A 15,718-nucleotide genomic window follows, 5' to 3' on the forward strand; every position below is an offset into this window, starting at 1 on the left:
AAACAATTATTTCATGAATTACAAATGAACCAATACTTTACATTAATCCCTAACCTGCTGATTTTGTGTAATGGATCTGCCTAGCTTTGAATTTGGAAAAGTTCATTAAATGTTTTCAATATCAAAATACAAATATTAAGCTACCAACAATATAGTCTGATTCACCGTTGTAAATGCAGGCCTGACTCTATACAGGTGCCATAAGCCTATCACATTTGATGCATGCTGGTTAAGAGAACAAAAAACAAGAAGGCCTAACAGGCTCTATATCGCTCACCTGAGAAACACTGACTGTACCAGATGTATAATGCTCAGGTGAGCTAAAATGTATGTAACGGTAAAAAAATAGGTGACTTGATACCAAAGTTCAAAGCCTCTTCTGAAACAGTGAGTAAAGTCCAAATTTCATAGCTTTAATAGCTCTTACTACAAATATGTTTGTTGTTCATAGGGTAAAAAACCTCAGTTAACTGTTATCAAATTTCAAATCCTAATCTGAAACTGTAATTGTAATTCAAATTTCAATTCTATAGCCCTCAGTATAAAAAAACAGGACACTGGGTCAAAATCTAGGTCATAGTTCAATTCTGCATTTGAAACTGTGCATACACCTAAATTTTATAGCTGTAGCTCTATTTACAAAACGATTGTCACTAGGTATCTTGGTTTACTAATGTCAAAATGAAATTCTACCTCTGAAACTGTGCATATAGTTCAAATTTTACAGCTGCAGCTCAAAATGCAAAATAGACGGTCACTAGGTCATGGCCCCAGGTCATGTGGGGGCTAATTTGAAGAAGTATTTACTGAATACATTTTAGAAAAACCAATGACCCCGGCAATATTTCAAACACTTAATAGAGGCCTATTAGAAAATGTTTCATGCCAAATATCTAATCTCTAGCCCTTGGAGATTTTAAGTAAGGTATTGTTTAGATTTTTACTAAATACATTTTTACTAAATCTATGTCAGGAAAACCCATGACCACCCACCCCCACCCCTGGTTGGGGCCAATTCAAATGGAATTCTTTGAACAATTTTAAAAAAGCTTCATGATAGGAACAATCCTGCAAAGTTTTAACAACATTTACCAAATTGTTTTTGAGGAGATGTTGTTTGAAACAAAAGTTGACCATAAACGGAGGACAATAGACACAACCCTATCACAATAGTTCACCATGAGCAAGTTATGCTCAGGTGAGCTAAAAACCAATATGATTATTATGTTATCATGTAACTGTACATTTCATACATTCAATAATCACATTATGACTACATAAGGTGGTAACTGGTAAATATGAATAATAAAATATGCAAATAAGTTAATGTAATTTCTTACTCAAGTTAAAAACTTGCAAAATTTTATAAAATTATGGAAAACAAATATTTCATTCACATATTTCTGTACTGATAAGGATATCAAAACATTCGTAAAATTATAAATTACTTGCAAACTAATTTTGACTATCTTGACAAATGGAGAATCAGTATATTAAACAGATTGTTAAAGATGCAATTTGATAATACATTTTCTTTTTAAATGTAAAATAAAACATTTTTTTCTGAGCATACAGAGGAGATATGTTTTAAACTGTACACACAGTGTAAATACAAAATGTCATAAAAACTGACAGGGAATGCAGCTTTCCAAACATAGTGTGTGTATGCTCTTATGTTACTATAAACTGGACACTAAAAATGACACTGCCATTCCTATAAATAGTATCATCATACATAAGCAATTCATACCGTACAATAACATTGTTTTGTTACATATTTTGTATAATTACCAATCTATATCATATACAATAAAAATATGTTTATTATGTCATTGACATATAATAAAAGAAACATGACTGTCATTAAAGCTTCATGCATCCTGATTCATGCAAATTTTCATATAAATTAAAATTTGTTCTTTTAAGTGAAATCTATTAAAAAAAAAAGAAAAAAGAGCACAAACAACTAAACTTGTTCAATCAATATCCCCTTCAATAGATACTTTATACTTGTTTAAAGCGTCTTAGAATTAAAGGCCCATTATGCCTCAAAAATAATTTATTGTTAGTTCTCAAAAACTTTTTATTTTTAGTCTACTTTTATTGTTTCTAAAAAAAGAAATTTTAAATTAAGTACAATTATAGTTATTTAGTATTTTGTATGGAAGTCAAAAATACATTGCACTGCTTTGTTTACATTATGTTACCTTTATGACAAATTATTTCATTTTTATCTATTTCACTTTTATTTATTTCACTTTCTTGAAGAAACAAGCATCCTACATACATACTATTATTTAAACATTATTAAACCCGTGTTTTCCCTCTGTAAAGAAGTAAAAATTTATTTGTTACTGGGGCATAATGTGCCTACAAGTACCTCAAAGCATAACTAATATACAAAGCCCACAAAAATGAGTTGTTTCTAGCAAAAATCGTCTTAAAATTTAATGACAACATAGAAACCAAACAATAAAATCCCACGTAATTCAAACATAAAATCCCACATAATTTTAACAATTATAATATACCCCTAGTTTACAAATATTTATACATGTATATAAGCTTGTGTGAGAAACAAGTTCTTGCAGCTTATATTAATCATTTTAGAGTCTGCTTCCTGGAACCAACCAGTACTGGTGTCATATGAAGAAACATGGTGGTGACTCGATTAGGGCTTCAACACATGATCCCTCGATTGAGAGGCAGACACTTTAACATCTAGGCTACTGTTCTACCCTTTCCAACTTTTTTAATACAGTGTATTTGTAATTTAAACAACTAAACATAACGTCAAACAAATACTACATGTTACTATATAATTTACAACAGGAAATACTGATCATAAATTATCATTGACATATTAAAAATATGCAGTGAATTTACCAAACAGCTAGAAGCATGATTGAAGATCATAAGATGTTCATATATCAACCATTCAGTAGAAAAATTAGGTTCTTAATTTTAATGACATCTATGTTAAAATCATATTACACAGCAATATTTTCCTTCTTTGTTTTGGTCTGGTAAAAGGTACCTTTCCAAGTTGAAAATACAAACATTTTTGCCAAAATATTTCCAAATATATAAATTTGAGATATCATATCTCTGAGTAGTGAATCCCCCATAAATATTTGACTAAAATTAAGCTGATGGAACATGTTAACAAGCATAACTGAAATATTCAAAAGAAACACACACAAAAAAGACATTGATCTATAATGTAAAGATAAATAAAACAAAAATATGACATTGTGTGAACTTATTTTAAAAAATCCAAATTTTGGCATCACAACACACATTTTGTCCCAATTAGACTGGACAAGGACCCTTTCCCACAAGAAAGAAAAATAAAATAAATAAATAAATCTTGATTTAATGCAAAGTATTTTAAGGCAAGAAGCAACTTACCACTAGCATATGAGTATTTTAGCTTTAGAGTTGAGATTCACTGGATTATTTGTAGACTATTGGAAATCATAGAAATAATTAACACTTTTCTTAAATCGCTTTAATATAACAAATGTCCTCAAAATTCCTTTATCAAAGAAAGTGTTTCCCAATGTATCAGTTTCTTTTGATATATCAAAAACCTCTCAAAACTATTAAAAAAAATCAATCAAAGAACTCAAATGTTCATTCTAACACTCTTCGTGATTTTTTTACTATAGACAAAGAAGAAAAAAAAAAAACAGTGTTAAACTGCCAATAAACACTGGTTAAGGACTACTTGTATATGCGGCTGTTATGTTTTCTCCCAAGATTATATAGATTACAAAGCCTTTTAAAGCAACAATAAAAAAAGCATTTTTAATTTATATTTTCCGTTCATATGTGTTCTTTTCATACAATACCGAAATAATATCTAACATACACTAACACCACAGATTTGATCCATGTCAGTTAATAAATATTTTGACAAAACGGTGCCAATCCGTAAGCAGCAAAATGACGTCATCCTAAGTATACAACTCATTCATAAACGCTGACATCATTTCAAACATACAAGAATGATAAATTGGGCACTGATGTAAACACAATACAATCCATTCTAAGACATAAGTTTTTCTTGTTAAAAACTTGATAAAATAACTTTTTTCTTATTATTTCTTTTGTTTAATAATTTCTAGATATTATCAAAAGTAGAGTGCGAAATCAAACAGCATTGTACGAAAATCGGCACTGGAAATCATTTTCGCTTGAAAAAACAACAGTAGTGGTCTTCCTTATTTTATCTTGTTAGAATCAAAATAATATCGGTCTGAGTGGTGTTTATCGGCTTTTTAACACCTGTTTTGTCGTTTTGATGCGAAAAAATTAACCACTCAGGCCTAAGGCCTTCGTGGTCAAAACTCCAAACCGGTGTTAAATAGCTGATAAACGCCGCTGAGACCGATAATATTTCTTACATATTTTTTCAATACATAATATACATGTGAACATTCATGTCAATAAAAGTTAAGCAGACATTTCTATGATCTAGACTAATGGAAAATACAACAATTTGAAATCTGAAGTCAATCTCTTCAGTAACAAAAATAATAAGAGCAAGAAGTATAATTATGAAGTTTTTAAAGTAAAATAAGTTCAAAGAGGAAATAACTCTTGAAATGAAGATGCTAGAGTTATGAACCTTGTCAAACATGATGTGATAATGACAAAGAACAATTATTTTAAGTCTAAAGTAGATACTTCTTATAATAACAAAGATAATACTTTAAACAAATATAAACAATTTCCAATAAATTTCAAAATTAAATGGTGATAATTCCAGAAATACAGGAAAGGGTGTGGGTGATGATAAGGAACATTTGAAGTTTGAAGTAGATACCTTAAGAAATAAAGACGTTATAGTAAAAAAACAACATTTTTAGCATACATCTAAGTTTATGGGGAGATAATTCAGGATTTTTCTGAAAATATAGCTTCTAGAGTTATGAACCTTGTCACTAAGATGTGGCTGATGTTAAGGAACATATTTTTAAAGTTAATATCTTAATAAAAATAATGAAGTTATAGTAAAAAATATTGTACTGCACAAAAACTTTAATTTGAAATCTGTACAGAGACACCAAGGCAAGTAGGACAGCTCTCCATATACTTTGTACAGTTCAGCTAAAAATCTACTGAATTTAATCTTCTAACTTCAACAGCATTCCATATTCAGCAAGCTGTTGTTTGTTTGTTTACATATTACAAGCAAATACCTCACAATGTAAGAAATAATGACATCCCCATAATTTAAACACAATTACATTATTCATGCTGTATTTCAGACATATCGTATCAGTTAAAGTAAAAATATTGCACATGTTGTCACACTGATTCACGGCCATTTAATCATGAAGATAGTCATCATCCATACCGTGGTGACCATATGCTCTATCATTGTCTGAAATAATAGAGAGAACAACAAATATGAAACAATAATCTATAATTGAAGTATGAGTATGGAAAAATAATCAATATTCATGGATTCGTAGAAATGAATCTGAAGAAAAATCTAGAAAATTAATGTGTCCATAATGCTGCCACATTCTATTGTTTTGTCTTTCTATAGATAAACATGACTGTAGGACAAGGGAAAATCTTTAAGTTCCACCCATAACTGGGGGCATAAGATAAATCTGCGAATTGACAATAATCATTTTTGCTGAAAATTATGATTATTTCCATAATTTACCTGGAAACTTTGTTACAAAGTAGAACTATTGGATAACCTAAAATAAAATAACTTACTTTCTTTTTCAGCCAACTGGTTTCTTAAATCTTCAACTTCTTTTTGTAGTTTTTGGTATGCCTGAAATTAAGAGAAGAAAAATAATATATCTCTCCAAAATCTGCAAAAAAATGCTTTGTTCCTACCATGGTGTGGTATGATTCAATTTAGAGCATCTACATTGTATATCATACAAATATGGACTTTTTAGCTGTTGAATATGATGTGATATGTACTGAAAAAATTAATATTGACCGAGGCGATAGCCGAGGTCAATATTAATTTTTCAGTACATATCACATCATATTCAACAGCTAAAAAGTACATATCTGTTTTATTATATAGTTTATAAATAGCTTTTATATGGCTTATCACATACGACGGAAATCATTATTTTTCAGCTTGTCTACTGTTTCTATAATTTGGCCCTTTCCATTGGCATGCTAATCCCTATTGTTCTTAAAAATGAAAAATGGTAACTAAAATAGACTTATTTGACTCTTATGTACACCCCACTCAACGTTTTTTTCACAATAATAACAACAAACTTGGCGTGATGTCACGTCAAAGTCTCGCGTCTTTTAGGGATTTCCAGAAAATCTATTTTTAGAAGAAAAACCGGTGAATATACTCTGAAAATCTATTTTTAGGAAAAAAACAGTGAATATACTCTGATATTGACCTGTTATTTTTTACAAAAAGTTGCTTGTTAGCCAATCAGGGAAAGGCATTTCAAAGCTATTTATAGATTATATAATAAAAAAATTTATATACATTTTGTAAATGATTAACAACTTTAGTATCATCATACTGAGATTTGGTCTAAAGGTCTTCTATACAGTACCCATCAGATTTCATAGTTACTCCATTACTATAAAGATGAATAATTATAGATTATAGGCCCATTATGTCTCAGAAATGCTTTTATTTTTACTTCTCAAAAGCTCTTTAATTTGGTGTACTTTTATACTTATAGTATTCAAGAAGTTACTTTTTGGCCAATTACCACTTTATTCATCTGTTGCTTTCTGGCAATAATTAAAGATATGGTGATATAGTATTTTGTATGGGAGTCAAAATAATACTTTGTTTACATTTTGCTACATATATGACAAATTATTTCACATTTATCGCTACTTTTTTCAGGTTACAAGCATCTAACATTTCTCTACAACTATAAAATTCTTGTTTTCTAAAGACGTAAAAATTTATTTATTTCTAAGGCATGATGTGCCTTTAATGATAGGTAATGTAATATTATGATACAACATACAATAATATTATCATAGTAATATTATGATACAGCTATAAATATACAATAATATTATCATAGTAATATTATGATACAGCTATAAATATACAATAATATTATGATATCATAGTAATATTATGATACAGCTATAAATATACAATAATATTATCATAGTAATATCATGATACAGCTATAAATATACAATAATATTATCATACAACTCATGCAATAATTTATATAGCCTCTTGCTATCAGATATTTTAACTTTAAAACTAATTATTGTATGAAAAACAATTCATTGTGATTAACTGTAAATTAAAAGTGACAATGACCTTGATACACGGTCATTTTGACTCGAACAACTTTTGTGACATTGACTTTGATACCAGGTGATATTCACTTAAAAAACAAAACAAAACACCTTATGTGTGACATTGTCTTTGATACAAGGTGTTTTGACTCAAACAACTTATGTGTGACATTGACTTTGAAAAGGGTCACCCGGTGATCTTGACTTGAACAACTTATGTGTGACATTGACTGAAAATGGTGATTTTGACTAGAACAACTTATGTGTGACATTGACTTTGATAAAAGGTGATAATGACTCAAACAACTTATATGTGACAATAATTTCATACAAGGTTATATTAATTTGAACAACTTATGTCATAAAACATGACTCATGTTAACCATCTACAATTATAAACAATAATGTTTTACAGGATATACGATAATAGCCAACCAATCAAAATCAATGTTCTGTTTATCAAACATCATATGTAAATTACAGATTCAGACCGTGTTCTCTGTGTCTATTTATTTAAGGTTTAAATGAGTGAAAAAGGACATCTATCAAATGACGGATTTTATTTTGGTCACATAACAGAACAGTTATAGATTTTGCTTAATATTCAAGTTTAAGGACCTGGCTAATGTGGCATTCACCTTGACCTTAAGCCCCAGTGAATATCAGATTTGTCGGATATTCACCTCATCATCATGTACAATAATTGTATACTGATACATATCTGCTATTTTATTGAAAAAACATATGGTTGAATACAATTATTATACAGAAGCTTATGTTTAAATGTTTTTACATTTTTGTTTTTGTTAGTTTTTTTCCTTTTTTTTTAAATTTTTATATGAAAATATGGGAATTACCTCTCTACATGTGTACACATCAGTGAATGTTTTTTCTTCTTTCTCTTTTGCAGCATTTTCTTTCTCCACTGCATCATGTGATATGTCCTGTCTTGTTTCTTCAGATAACATGTAGCCTGCCTTCACAAATATCCTTGACAAGTACTTCTTATATCCCTAAATAACGGCCAAAAGATGGTCAAATAAATGCAACAAAGCATTTAAGTCAATAATAAAAGGAATTATTAACCTAAAATAGAACCCTTATGTCAAGTACAGAAGATATGCAGTATTTTAACCCTTAACATGCTGGGTGACAATAGATTCTACCCATGCAGACCAAGATCAGATGGCACATGTGATTAATGTGATAATTCAACATAGGCTAAGTAAGAGAAAGTCAGCTTCTAAGAATATGGCCAGGCCATTAATAAGCTATCTATATGTAATATTTAGTTATTGCGTGAGGCCACTCAGTTAAAAAACAAAAAAACTACAAAGTAAGGTTTACCTTTTTGGTTATCTCCCCTCTTTGAAGTTCTCCTTCCAATAATCCCCATTCTCTCTGTAACTGTTTGTTTAAGGTGGGGTAAACTAACATAGACTGTTTATGGCAGACATAGGGTGTACTAAAGTTCATGTGATAGTTACAGGTGGACGGCTCACTGACATTCAGCACCTTGTTCCCCTTACCACATTTGAAAAATACCTGAAATATGATAATTCCATAACCAATGTTGCATTTTTAATCACAAACATGTTGGCAGGGTTCGGTCAAAAAGTGTTATTCAGGCTGAACTTTGTTATAAGACAAGCTTTCTGCTATAAAATGTTGTCATACCAGTGCCTTTCATTTAGGTGTACTTTTAAAATTCAAACTGAAAATTCATATGCTAAACAAGAACTGTCAGAAAGAGAGGGTGCTTCACTATTCTCAATGCTTGATAGTAAAACAAGAGCCTAGATAATGTAAAATTTAAGTAAAAAAAAGGATAATAATTTTGTCAAAGTCTACATTAGAGTTATGGGCTTTGGATGGTGACATCCTATTCAAACAAGTGTGTGAAGTTTCAACCTTCATTAGTTTTGGAGATACCAACTTGCAAAAACTTAACTGAGGTGTAATGCCAACTCTGACACCAACCCATGAGTGTGTACAATAGTTCTTCCTGTTCTTTGAATATTCCATTAAAAAGCAATACTAATTTAAGTAAAAAATATTAGTTTTTATAATTTCTTTTTAAATGATATTTGATATGTGGTATGCAAAAAAATGCGGTGACTGATCTGTGCTCTGGTAAATTCAATGTAGCTTACTGCTGTGATCGGAAGTGAAAACTACCAACATTACCTATCAAACACTGATTGACATCCCAGACAGGAATATCTCGGGTTTGGATAACTGTTAAGCAGAAACTCTGCAAAGCCTCTTAACACCTCATTTATTGTGATGTCAAGTATTCTGTTCCCTTAGTGATTCATAACTAATTATACCCATATCATCAGTGTAGACCAAGACTAGCAGTGAATGGGTTAAAGAAAAGGGCTACAGATGGAGATGCTACAGTGATTACTTCATAATATTACCTTCATTGTTCTTTGATTACTTCCACATTTATCTCCTTCCCTCATAACCATGGCAACAAATGTGTTATTCTCTATTTCCCATTCTTGCCACACACTTAGATAAGACAATAAATATACATAAAGTAAATGAATTTATATCAAATGCTTAATATTACCTTACAGTTTAAGGGTATAAAGCTAAATAAGGCTTTAGGCAACCTGTACATAGAAGATTTGATTGTTGATAAAAATATATGATTTTATTAAGGTATGTTTTATTTTGCTGTTTTATTTAAATATTATTCAGCTGTGACACTCTTTGTTAAAACTTCCCCAGATAAATAAACAACAATGAGAATGTTTATATGTGTCTAAAATATACTTCAAAACACAAAGCTTTATACCCTTAAACATGTATAGTTAATTTTGTATTTGGTGTACTCAAGTTCAATAGCATTTAATCAATAAAACTTTAATAGTTCAATGTGCAATACTTAAAACTCCTTTTACTGAAAAACAAATCTACTGCATAATAATATACTTATATAGAGCAGGAAACATATGCCATAATACTACAATGCTTAATGAAAAGATTTTCTTAAGTCCTCATGCAAAAATTTCTAATAAAGTCTAAAAAGAAAGCTGGTAGATAATTTGGACCAATGCTGAGTCTATTTCCTGGAACTAGCACCTCAGTTCTGGTGATATATAAGGAAACATGGGCTTAAACCCATAATCCCTGGGTTGAGAGGCAAACACCTTAATCACTTTACCAACACTCCTCTACTTCATTTTGTTAAGCCAAAACATTATTTGACAGAAATTATGCAAAGAGATAAGTATAAGTGTTTGTGTCAAGATTTACCCAAGTATTCCGCTATATGGATTCCATCTCAATGACTGCTCATGCTGTGTTACATTGGAAAAAGGGCACAACTCATATTTATAGCTGGAAAATAAACAACATCAAAATTAGTCAAACAGAATAACAAAAATTACATATTGACTAACACAAACAAAATCCAACAGGATGTTTGTAGCTTAATACAATGACCATAGAGTTTAACATAAGCTATTCACAGTTTTTCAGACATAAACCTGTTAAATAAATCATGTACCAGAAATTGTAATTTGAACAGTAGAACTGTTAAAGTGTTTTCCAATTTGCTAGAGTGGCAAAAAGAATTGGATGGGTAAAGGCAGTGTGCATGCCTATAACCTTTAACTCACTCGACTATCATAACTTCCAGTCCTCCACAAGATGTCTAGAGTTAAGATGCAATGCATATATGTATAATAAATCACTCAACTGTTATAACTTCAAGTCAACAAAAGGTTATCTAACGTTAAGATGCGGTGCACATGCAAATAAGTCCTCAAGTCCTCCACGGATAATAATACACATGAGTATAATAACTCACTCAACTATCATAACCTCCAGTCCTCCATTGATGATAATACACATGAGTTTAATAACTCACTCAATTATCATAACCTCCAGTCCTCCATGGATGATAATACACATGAGTATAATAAATCACTCAACTATCATAACCTCCAGTCCTCCATGGATGATAATACACATGAGTTTAATAACTCACTCAATTATCATAACCTCCAGTCCTCCATGGATGATAATACACATGAGTATAATAAATCACTCAACTATCATAACCTCCAGTCCTCCATGGATGATAATACACATGAGTATAATAACTCACTTAACTATAATAACCTCCAGTCCTCCATGGATGATAATACACATGAGTATAATAACTCACTCAACTATCATAACCTCCAGTCCTCCATTGATGATAATACACATGAGTTTAATAACTCACTCAATTATCATAACCTCCAGTCCTCCATGGATGATAATACACATGAGTATAATAAATCACTCAACTATCATAACCTCCAGTCCTCCATGGATGATAATACACATGAGTATAATAACTCACTTAACTATAATAACCTCCAGTCCTCCATGGATGATAATACACATGAGTATAATAACTCACTCAATTATCATAACCCCCAGTCCTCCATGGATGATAATACACATGAGTTTAATAACTCACTCAATTATCATAACCTTCAGTCCTCCATGGATGATAATACACATGAGTATAATAAATCACTCAACTATCATAACCTCCAGTCCTCCATGGATGATAATACACATGAGTATAATAACTCACTGTACTATCATAACCTCCAGTCCTCCATGGATGATAATACACATGAGTATAATAACTCACTCAATTATCATAACCCCCAGTCCTCCATGGATGATAATACACATGAGTTTAATAACTCACTCAATTATCATAACCTCCAGTCCTCCATGGATGATAATACACATGAGTATAATAACTCACTCCATTATCATAACCTCCAGTCCTCCATGGATGATAATACACATGAGTTTAATAACTCACTCAATTATCAGAACCTCCAGTCCTCCATGGATGATAATACACATGAGTATAATAAATCACTCAACTATCATAACCTCCAGTCCTCCATGGATGATAATACACATGAGTATAATAACTCACTTAACTATAATAACCTCCAGTCCTCCATGGATGATAATACACATGAGTATAATAACTCACTCAATTATCATAACCCCAGTCCTCCATGGATGATAATACACATGAGTTTAATAACTCACTCAATTATCATAACCTCCAGTCCTCCATGGATGATAATACACATGAGTATAATAACTCACTCCATTATCATAACCTCCAGTCCTCCATGGATGATAATACACATGAGTTTAATAACTCACTCAATTATCAGAACCTCCAGTCCTCCATGGATGATAATACACATGAGTATAATAACTCACTCAACTATAATAACTTCCAACCATTCATTGCATTTTGCTGCACATATTAAAAATTTCGTAATCACAATGTTATTAGGCAGAATGTTACTATCCTTATTGCTGTCAAACATTGTTTTCAAACATCAATAAAGTGGCTACACTTTCAGTAGCCATTTTGAAACCGACACTGATATGTTTGAAATATCAGAACAAAGTTATTTTATTGTGAATGCCCAAATGCCTGACTTGGCTTTCTTGATAAGCTCCTTTTGAAATGCTTTTAAAGTCCAAACTTACAAGGTAAAGAATATATTGTCAGAATCATTGAATAAAGAATGACAACATAAATAGATCTTGGACATTTGAAAACAATATTGTACAAAAAAAAAGATAATGTCATTTACTTTTCGTCTGTTAAGGTGAAACATTTTCCAACCAGTCTGTGAAAAAGAGCAGGTCCAGAGAAATTTGATGGCTTTATTCTCATTTTTAATTTGGATGCATGACTTTCAATCACATTTCCACCATGGTAACTGTTCATTATCCTGCAAATAAACAGTGTGAAATTTTATCAACATACATGTTAATCTTATCACTAAAATATGTACTTGGTTAAAACTGAGGAAGCCATTCTTTGCATAATTTACAAATGAAAGTAAAAGTTTCAAAGTGAACCCTTAACTTACCAGAATCAAAAATGATTATCCTCTTCCACAAGTACATTTATACAGCCAGACCAACTTGAACTTCCTTGCAGTCTGACCAGACTTTATACTACTGGCTGACTTTACTTCCCCAAAAACTGATAATTTAATTTGACAGTTCCAAAACAAATAAACAATCAAAAAGTTTAAGAAATTCAGCAAGTCAAGGGTTTAAAACAGATTACCACTGAAAAATGAAGTTCTTGAATAAAACATAGACAGCCCAATTATTGTTAGTTAACATAAATGGTCATTTAACAAAGGAAACCATAAAATTTAATATGGACTTTCTACAATTTTGTATATACCAGTAATTATGATATTACTCTAGACACTTAGCTTTCTGGCTTTAAATGAATTTTTGTGAACATAATATTTACTGGTTATTTATACACATGTATATAACCAAATATGACGGCAACTATAATAATTGATGCAAAGCTTATATACTGGTTATAGTCATAAACATTTAATGTATTCATTTTGTCAACAAATATACATATTTATATTTATAACCAGAGAGTCAAAACGTCAGTTATCATCATTAAATAAAAGTTTAAAACCTTAAAACTTATCCTGTGTTGACTGTTTGTTCCACTTTTATTAATTTCTTAACATATGTACATGATAAAATATAAAAGACAACAGTTTGAAAAATAAGAGTAATCTATGAGAGTTAGTTTGGAGATTATGAAATTTCTTAAAAATAAGATTGGAGAAAAAAATGATTCTAAAAGAATTGGTTTGGAGCATGAAATATCTCCAACAAATTCAATAAATTTGGAGAATTTCAAGTGAAATAGTTAAAATATCTACAATTCATTATTTTAATTTTTTTATGTCATATACTGCTTTACAAGAGAAAGAAAACCTAATCTAAAACAAGTACAAACCCATAACTGGATGGTTCTTCAACAACTTTAATACTGTGTCTTTCTCCTGAAATGTATAATATACACTGTAGTAGGGGTGTAACAATACGACAAAAACCGTATTGCAATATATTGCCATTTTGCCGAAGCGCGTAGCACGTATTGTCGTGTATATGTTTTGATGTAAAGATGGAGTAACATTATTTATTATATACTTATAAATGAAATATTGAGAAATATTGATGGAATAAAATGCGTATTTTCATTTTCCGTATTTTCACTGTAAAAATTTATTTTTCACTGCAGTGAAACATATTTTCCGTATTTTCACTGGTGTCTTGCCGGACTACTTTCTTTTAAGCTCTGCCAGTACACAAAATTTAGGGGAAAGTCTTTTAAATTTTAATGTCAAAAAAGAGAAAAATGTATATAATAAACAGAAAATTTAAGTTTTTTCTATAAATACATGATTTATTTTCATCTTTTGGCATGAAAATTACCATATTTCACTCGTGGCTTGAATATCCTCTATTTATATATTATTATTATATGTATATTATTCTTAGTACAAAAATGTAGAAACTTAATAAAAATGTAAGAACTAAATAAAAAGTAAAGTGTGACACAATTTGATAAACAAAACAAGTCGCGTGTAACCTTTCACATATGGGCCGCTTATGTAAATTATGCAGCCACTTATTGACTTTGAAGTGTACTAGTTGTCGGACATTTTTATCTTACGTTGGCGCCAATAAAATTCACCAGTTAAAGATTTTATGTGAAATTTGTAAAAAAAAGTAGAAGGCAGTTAATTGAAAATTATGATTTTTCTAAAAAACCAGTTTTCCAAAAATCGTTACCTTGTATGAAATTTATTTTTTCATATTGCAATATATTGGTATATATACCGGTAAACCTTTAAACCCTTATAATATAGCAAATAATTTAAAAGAAACTTGTTACTGACTTCATCATAGCCTTTATTTAGTATTGAAAAAATGCTGTACGGCTAGTCTCAACAGTGAGTATAGGGTAGATGTACAGTGTGTATGTGATTCTCGTACAGCTCGAACTTCCAAAAAAATAGGCTTGACCTGTCACCAACACAATTATAATTTTTATATATTAACTTGGGCACGGAATCACCAAGGAACCATGCAGAAGTAAAACATCATAAGACTCTTTTTTTACATGACATGCCAACACTGGCCATATTACATGTTTATTAAATTCATATATTATATATACATGTAATTTCCATACCCCACCCACAACTTTTTTCCTTAATGCTTAATGTTTTTCAATTTTTTTTACAAAATGTAACATTCATATATAGTATATTTCCATATAAAATCATCTATAATGATTAGTTGTGTTTGCATTTAAAACAATTTATGGTTTTACCCCAGACAACGTGGAGAATCATAAAAACAATAAATGCAATTCGTGGATAGTCCTGAACGGCAACCATTTTTGTATTCATTAACGAATATTTTATAACATCGCCATCGTCCTTCTAACACTTGTTAATGTACTGAGACTCATCCGAAATCGATTTATATAGATCTACAAAGTAAATAACTAGAAAATGTCAGCTTTCAGTTATAAGTAAGGTTTTTT

The 15,718-nt window shown here is 30.4% G+C and overlaps 1 protein-coding gene across 1 annotated transcript; it reads right to left on the bottom strand.

The window, feature by feature from the left end:
• Positions 1 to 1,945: 1,945 nt before the first annotated feature.
• LOC132726866 (N-acetylglucosamine-1-phosphotransferase subunit gamma-like) lies at positions 1,946 to 15,614 on the bottom strand. The gene is made up of 9 exons (XM_060712270.1): positions 15,503 to 15,614; positions 14,120 to 14,165; positions 12,927 to 13,067; positions 10,549 to 10,632; positions 9,705 to 9,798; positions 8,629 to 8,826; positions 8,139 to 8,294; positions 5,740 to 5,800; positions 1,946 to 5,392 (listed from the first exon to the last, which is right to left on the bottom strand). Exons 1-9 carry the CDS (start codon positions 15,579 to 15,581, stop codon positions 5,337 to 5,339), a joined length of 915 nt encoding a protein of 304 aa, XP_060568253.1. The 5' UTR covers positions 15,582 to 15,614; the 3' UTR covers positions 1,946 to 5,336.
• Positions 15,615 to 15,718: the final 104 nt, after the last annotated feature.

Source organism: Ruditapes philippinarum, unplaced genomic scaffold (assembly GCF_026571515.1).
Source record: "Ruditapes philippinarum isolate M1 unplaced genomic scaffold, ASM2657151v2 ctg92_1_1_1_1, whole genome shotgun sequence".
Lineage (NCBI taxonomy): Eukaryota > Metazoa > Mollusca > Bivalvia > Venerida > Veneridae > Ruditapes > Ruditapes philippinarum.